Source organism: Chiloscyllium punctatum, chromosome 6, assembly GCF_047496795.1.
Source record: "Chiloscyllium punctatum isolate Juve2018m chromosome 6, sChiPun1.3, whole genome shotgun sequence".
NCBI classification, from domain to species: domain Eukaryota; kingdom Metazoa; phylum Chordata; class Chondrichthyes; order Orectolobiformes; family Hemiscylliidae; genus Chiloscyllium; species Chiloscyllium punctatum.
In genome coordinates, this window is record NC_092744.1 from 31,063,473 (window position 1) to 31,071,478 (window position 8,006).

Genomic DNA, 8,006 nt, shown 5'->3' on the forward strand with positions numbered 1-8,006 from the left:
GCTAATACATCAATTTTCTGCTCATTTTGATTAGTTCACTTCCCCAAATTGCTCATTTTCTCACACTGATTAGAACAAACTCTGTCTTGTGAAGAGTTAAAAATGAGCAATGGGTAATTTTGAATGGGACTAATTGTTGATTGTGGAACTGCTTTGCACAAGAGGTGGGAGGTGGCGAAATGGGTTCAGAGCGGAGTATGAAGGTGGCTGGAGTGCTTTGATTGCAATAGTCCTGTAGAGCTAGACAGTATGGCAAATGCAAGCACCCACTTATTCTGGCTGGAAAGAGCAGTTGAGAATTTTGTATAGGTCCTGTCAAACATTGATCATCACCATATTGTGAGACTGAAAATATAACATGCAGATTTCTGCAAGGAGACAGAGGCAAGAAAAAGTGAAATGTGGTGGTGACTTTGACAGGCCCTAGTTTTGCATGACCTTCTGATCCACTTAACTGGAGATTTTGTTCTAGGAGACTGCAAATGTCTATGATCATCTGAAAGAAAACTCTGATTCTCCTGAGGCACTGCTGCTCAATCAGTCGTTGGGTTGCTGCTGGCTTCTCAGTCTTTCCACAACATTAAAGTTAAAAATCACACTACACCAGATTATAGTCCAATACGTTTAATTAGAAGCACTAGCTTTCAGAGCGCTGCTCCTTCATCAGGTAGTTGTGGAGGACACAATTGTAAGACACAGAATTTATAGCAAAACTTTGAGTGGGTTTAACTGTAACAATTAGTGTTAGCTGAAGGGTAACCAATTGTTACAGTTAACCTGAGAATGTAACTTCTAAAAAAAATGTTTTGTGATTTACACATGAAAGAAGTTAAACTATCATGGTATTCACACAGATAAAAGACTCAACAAACAATCAAGGTATTTTTCAATGTATAATTTCAGTTACATTACACTGTAAACTTTTGCTGTAAATTCTGTGTCTTACAATAGTATCCTCCACAACCACCTGATGAAGGAGCAGCACTCTGAAAGCTAGTGCTTCCAATTAAACCTTTTGGATTATAACCTGGTGTTGTGTGATTTTCAACTTTGTACACCCCAGTCCAACACCGGCATCTCCAAATCATTTCCACAACATAATATCAATACTGTTAATCATACATAACCCACTCATCTTTTACATTAAAATTCTTCCTGTTGTCTCATTTACAATACTAAAAAAAACAAGATTATTTATGAAACAGCAGCAATTAATTAATGGTGATGAAAAAATGTCATGAAGTGGGATAACAATGAAAACAATGCTTATTGGTGTTGCATAGTATGACTATTACGTATGACTTTTCTCATTCTTGCAGCCATGTGTGTATCAGTTGGTGGCACAAGTAAAGATATTACGGCCAGTGACGTAGGATAATGATTTCAGTTAACACCATTATCCTCAAGATAATTGTTTCCCATATGTTGTTTGTTCAATATTTCTGCACAATTGCCTTGAAGTTTTAGAGCTGTTTAACCTTCAAATGTTTGAAGTAGTTTTTAATCCCGTGTAAATCTTTATTTCAGCATTAATAAATGAGTGTAAATGCCATGACTGAGTAATGGTGACGTTTACATTTTTTGATCTCTCTAAAAGTCCCAGGGAAGATTTTCTTTCAATTTATTACAATTCTTTGAGGAGGTAACATGCAGTATAGATAAAGGGGATCCAGTATATGTAATATATTTTGATTTCTAAATAGTGTTTGACAAGGTAGTGCACACAGATTAATATATAAGTCATGATAATTTGGCAAAGGAGGAGGTGTAACAAGACCTGCATGTCCTTGTACACCCGTCATACATGCAGCAGCTGGTGAAGAAGGAAACTGATATGTTGGCCTTTAAAGTGAGAGGATTTGTGTACAGGAGCAGGAGCTGCAATTGTCCAGAACTTTGGTGAAACCACACCTGGAGTGTTTTGTGCAGTTTTGGTCTCCTTATCTGAGGAAGGGTGTTCTGGCTATGGAGGGAATGCAAAAAAAGGTTAACCGGACTGATTCATGAAATGGCAGAACTGACCTGTGAAGAAGGATATATTTGTTCGGACTACATTCACAGGAGTTTAGAAGATTTAAGGGGAATCTCATAGAAGACTTTAGTAGGACTAGACAGGTGAAATGCAAGGATGTACCCAATGACTATGAGGACCAGAATTAGGTGTCACAGTTTAAGGCAATGGGATAGACCATCTAGAACTGACATGAGGAGAACCTATTGGAAGGATGTTGTGAAACTTGAAAGGGTTCAGAAAAGATTTACATGGATGTTGCCAGGGTTGAAGGATTTCAGCTACATTGAGAGGTTGAATAGACTGGGGCTGTTTTCCCTAGAGTGTTGGAGGCTGAGGGGTGACCTTAAAGAGGTTTATAAAATCATGAGGGGCATGGATAGGGTAAAGAGACAAGGTCTTTCCATGGGGTGGGGGAGTCCAGAACTACAGGGCATAGGTTTAGGGTGAGAGGGGAAAGATATAAAAGAGAGCTAAGAGGCAACTTTTCCATACAGAGGGAGATTCGTGTAAGGAGTGAGCTGCCAGAGGAAGATGTACAGCATGGAAACAGACCCTTCCGTCCACCTCATCCATGTCAACCAGATATCCCAACCCAATCTAGTCCCACCTGCCAGCACCTGGCTAATTATCCCTCCAAATCCTTCCTATTCATATACCCATTCAGATGCCTTTTAAATGTTGCAATTGTACCAGCCTCCACCACATCCTCTGGCAGCTCATTCCATACGTGTACCACCCTCTGAGTGAAAATGCTGCCTGTTAGGTCTCTTTTATATCCTTTCCCTCTCACCCTAAACCTATGCCCTCTAGTTCTGGACTCCCCCACACCAGGGAATAGACTTTGTCTATTTACCCTATCCATGCCCCTCATGATTTTATAAACCTCTATAAGGTCACCCCTCACCCTCCGATGCTCCAGGGAAAACAGCCCCAGCCTATTCAACCTCTCCCTATAGCTCAAATCCTCCAATCCTGGCAAAATCCTTGTAAATCTTTTCTGAACCCTTTCAAGTTTCACAACATCTTTCCGACAGGAAGGAGACCAGAATTGCATGCAATATTCCAACAGTGGGTAAAAACAAGGACTGCAGGTGCTGGAAACCAGAGTCTAGATTAGAGTAGTGCTGGAAAAGCACAGTAGTTCAGGCAGCATCCGAGGAGCAGTAAAACCGACGTTTTGGGCAAAAGCCCTTCATCAGGAATACAGGCAGAGAGCCTGAAGGGTGGAGAGATAAGTGAGAGGAGTGTGGGGGTGGGGGAGAAAGTAGCATAGAGTACAATAGGTGAGTGGGGGAGGGGATGAAGGTGATAGGTCGGGGGGGGGTGGAGTGGATAGGTGGAAAAGAAGATAGGCAAGTAGGACAAGTCATGGGGACAGTGCTGAGCTGGAAGTTTGGAACTAGGGTGAGGTGGGGGAAGGGGAAATGAGGAAACTGTTGAAGTCCACATTGATGCCCTGGTGTTGAAGTGTTCCGAGGCGGAAGATGAGGCATTCTTCCTCCAGGCGTCTGGTGGTGAGGGAGCAGCGGTGAAGGAGGCCCAGGACCTCCATGTCCTCGGCAGAGTGGGAGGGGGAGTTGAAACGTTGGGTCACAGGGCGGTGTGGTTGATTGGTGCGGGTGTCCCAGAGATGTTCCCTAAAGCGCTCTGCTAGAACGTGTCCAGTCTCCCCAATGTAGAGGAGACCGCATTGGGAGCAACGGGGAGCAACGTATACAATAAAAGATATTGGTGGATGTGCAGGTAAAACTTTGATGGATGTGTATGGCTCCTTTGGGGCCTTGGATGGAGGTGTGGGCGCAGGTTTTGCAATTCCTGTGGTGGCACGGGAAGGTGCCAGGACGGGAGGGTGAGTTGTTGGCGGACGTGGACCTGACCAGGTAGTCACGGAGGGAACGGTCTTTGCGGAAGGTGGAAAGGGGTGGGGAGGTATTCCAACAGTGGCCTAACCAATGTCCTGTACCGCCGCAACATGACCTCCCAACTCCTATACTCAATACTCTGACCAATAAATGAAAGAATACCAAATGCCTTCTTCACTATCCTATCTACCTGCAATTCCACTTTCAAGGAGCTATGAACCTGCACTCCCAAGGTTTCTTTGTTCAGCAACACTCCCTAGGGCCTTACCATTAAGTGTATAAGTCCTGCTAAGATTTGCTTTTCCAAAATGCAGCACCTCGCATTTATCTGAATTAAACTCCATCTGCCACTTCTCAGCCCATTGGCCCATTTGATCAAGATCCCATTGTAATCTGAGGTAAACTTCTTCGCTGTCCACTACACCTCCAATTTTGGTGTCATCTGCAAACTTACTAACTGTACCTCTTATGCTCACATCCAAATCATTTATATAAATGACAAAAAGTAGTGGACCCTGCACCAATCCTTGTGGCACTCCACTGGTCACAGGCCTCCAGTCTGAGAAACAACCTTCCACCACCACCTTCTGTCTTCTACCTTTGAGCCAGTTCTGTATCCGAATGACTTGTTCTCCCTGTATTCCATGAGATCTAACCTTGCTCACCAGTCTCCAATGGGGAGCCTTGTCAAATGCCTTACTGAAGTCCATATAGATCACATTTACTGCTCTGCCCTCATCAATCCTCTTTGTTACTTCATCAAAAAACTCAATCAAATTTGTGAGACATGATTTCCCACACATTAAGCCATGTTGACTATTCCTAACCACTCCTTGCCTTTCCAAATACATGTACCTCCTGTCCCTCAGGATTCCCTCCAAAAACATGCCCACCACCGACATCAGGCTCACTGGTCTATAGTTCCCTGGCTTGTCCTTACTACCTTTCTTAAACAGTGTCCTGAAAGATCAAATGTGTTGCTCTATTTTCTATGTTTCTATAAAAGCTCATAGGTTTGGGGTAATACATTAACATGGACAAAGTTTGGATGAACGTTTGTTTTGTCTCAGGGTAGTGAATCTGTGGAATTCTTTCCCACAGAGGGATGTGGAGGTTGGATTGTTATGTATACTCAAAACGAATAGAGACAGATTTTTAATCAGTAAGGGAATCAAGGATTATGGGATTAAGCAGCGGTCTTTCTAATTTTCTCCCCAGCTGCATGACAGGACTTTTAGAACCTAAAGTCAATGACATGGTCCATGTGGAACCTTGAAGTAAGCAAGTGCTCAGTTTAGGGGGAACATAGGGGGTAAGGCAGGGAATATGTGGCATACACAGCAACACTTGTTGCTTGGAAAAAAAACAGCTCCAAGAAATCCACTTTGAGTCTTCACAAACCAAGCCAAGCAGGCATGATTTTAAAAAAAGTGGTTGATTTGATGACATTTGTATTTTAACTGTAAAAATACCATTGTTAATCTAGAGTCTTTTTGACAATGTTATTATTTGCAGTCACATGGATGCAATATTGTTCTAACGTTGCAGTACTTTTGTCAGATTTGTTTCAATCCTCAGGGCAGTCGCATTCTTACAGGCAGTTCTGATAAGACATCCAGGCTCTGGGATCCTCGCACAGGCCAGTGCCTTCAGGTGTTAGAAGGTCATACTGATGAAATTTTCTCATGTGCTTTTAACTATGAAGGGAACGCCATCATCACAGGTATTATATGAAATGATAATTGAATAATATTAATGTTAATTTCTTTGCCGTCATGATAATAAAAGCAAATTTAATAGTAACTTTCAAAAGGAAAGTGAATATATACTTAGAAAGAAAACCTTGCAAGCTATGGGATCAGATCAGGGAAGTAAATTGATAGTTGTTTCAAAAGGTTAGCCCAGGCACAATGGGCTGAATGGCCTCTATATGCTGGATGATTCCAAGAATGTCTTTTATTTCTGCTCCTTCCTATGCCCCTAGAAAGCACAACAAGATTCTTTCCTAATTAAGGGTGCAGGAAAGTTTGAACTGTACGCCTTTATTGATCCACTAATACGTCCTACATTTCAAAAGTGACTACATATCAAAAGTATTTCATTAGTTCTGAGGTATCTAGTTGTCATGAAAGGTGTTGTAGAAATGCAGGTTTTTCATTTTCTTTTTTACCTGAACTTGATCAGTAGTGGAAAGACAGGTCCTTTACATTGAGCCAGTTAAGACAAGCAAACTAATCAATTCTCTATTAGATTGCATCCTTCAAATCACCACCTAATATGTATAAAATATATATTTTAAATATTGTATCTCATTTGGTGTAAATTTGGTTTTTATTGTTCTTGATTCAGGGTCACCAGCCTGGTCTGTGAGCTGAATAGACCAGTGTTTACTGACAGTATTCAACTTGAATATAAGATTAATTAGTACAAGTTCAAAAAATAAATAATTTATTTAAGAATACATTTGATTTCCACTATTAATTCTTAAATGTTTTTTAAATCATTTGGCTTTTTTTGCTGGAGGAAAAATGATTTTATTATTTTTGTTGTAATACAGGAAGCAAGGATAACACTTGCAGAATATGGCGGTGAATGAAGATGGAGTTATGAAAGCTAACTTTGTAAATTCACACTGATAAACATCGAAGAATGCTGTTATGTTGTTCTAAAGTAGAATCTATACTATTTCAGACATTTATCGTCTCAAAGGACTTCTATAAAAATATCAAAGCAACATGTTCAGTTTCTTTGTTATGTAAAATGTTATTGCAAAGTAGTACCAAATAAGATACGTCAACTCAGCCGAGAATCATCTTTGATAAAGTATGAGCTGCACTTCTAACTGCAACAAAGCTCTAAAACCACAACAATTTGGTTTTTTTTCCTTTTTACCAAGGTTCGTTAGAATTTAAAGCTTCAATGTGGTTAATACATGTTTTAACAGTTCTAAAATTTGCAAATATTAAAAAACTATATTTGATAGTGTTTGATCATTATGAGTTATTGCAAATAAGTTCAATACTTTTATAAAGTACCACAATTACTCTGAAGTATTATGCCTTAGTAGCTAACCATCCAAACCTTCTTCAATTTGTTTACAAAATAAAAATATAACTAGGAGTTCTTCATTTAGATGTCATGCTGTCTTCTTTAATCCTACCCACAATGATATCCAAAGCTAATTAGAAAACAGTTACGACCGACATTCAATGTTTATGAATGCATGCTCCAGCAGGGAATCTCGCTTACCAGCTATTTAAGTAACAAATCACAGGCTTTTCCTAGTCTTAAAATTAAGAAGTGGAAAATCACAAGGAACTCATTCACAGCTTCCCTTCATGTATAGTCACCAACTGAGGGCCAATTTTAAGAGTGTGCATTTGTTCTGCATTGTAAAAGCACAATGGTTGCATGTGATAGGTTGAAGATGAACTTTATTGGTCCTTCCCACATTCATAGCAATGTTGTCATCGAAAACAAACATTGATATTTTTATTGCTGCACATTAATTTTTCAATATTTAGAAATGCACACAATTTATTTTCTTGTTTTCTTCATAGAATGGGAAAATTAATCACAGTTGTACAGGGAGGCAGACTTGGAACTACATTATCTTTGGCAACTGCAAAGGAACTCTTGCTACATTTTAATGTTTGTAATATTTTTCTACATCACAACGAATTATTCCAATAAAAAAAACACTGTTAGTGCTTACCTCTACTGGAATTTGGCTGAACTGCATCAGGAAGCAAAAGATTGATTGAAGCCTTTTCCTGAGCATCAGTGACCTTTTCAGACTAAATGTTCTTCTGTGACACACTCACTAATTCAATTAATTGTTTGAAAAACTTTTTAAAAAGAGCCATCACTCAGTTGGTTGCTAGGTCTCTTGCTTCTGAGTCACAATATTCTGGAATGAAGTCCCATTCCAGAAACTTGAGCTCAAAAGTCTAGTTTGGCAGACTAATGCAGTGTTGACAGAATGCTGCATTGTCAAAGATGCCATCTTTTGGATACAGTTAAAAATCACACAACATCAGGTTATAGTCCAACAGGTTTATTTGGAAACACTAGCTTTCAGAATGCTGCTCCTTCATCAGGAGGTTGTGGAGCATAAGATCATAAAACAT

General features: G+C 39.9%; 1 protein-coding gene across 2 annotated transcripts in view; it reads left to right on the forward strand.

Annotated features, from left to right (window-relative positions):
* Positions 1 to 7,004, forward strand: part of daw1 (dynein assembly factor with WDR repeat domains 1) — a 70,945-nt gene extending 63,941 nt beyond the window's left edge. The window contains exons 12-13 of one of the 2 annotated variants that reach the window (XM_072571749.1): positions 5,437 to 5,599; positions 6,434 to 7,004. In XM_072571749.1, the coding sequence (XP_072427850.1) occupies positions 5,437 to 5,599; positions 6,434 to 6,468 (198 nt within the window). In that variant the 3' untranslated portion in view covers positions 6,469 to 7,004. The remainder of the gene's footprint in view (positions 1 to 5,436; positions 5,600 to 6,433) is intronic. The other variant, XM_072571750.1, reaches the window with a different exon arrangement.
* The last annotated feature ends 1,002 nt before the right edge of the window (positions 7,005 to 8,006 follow it).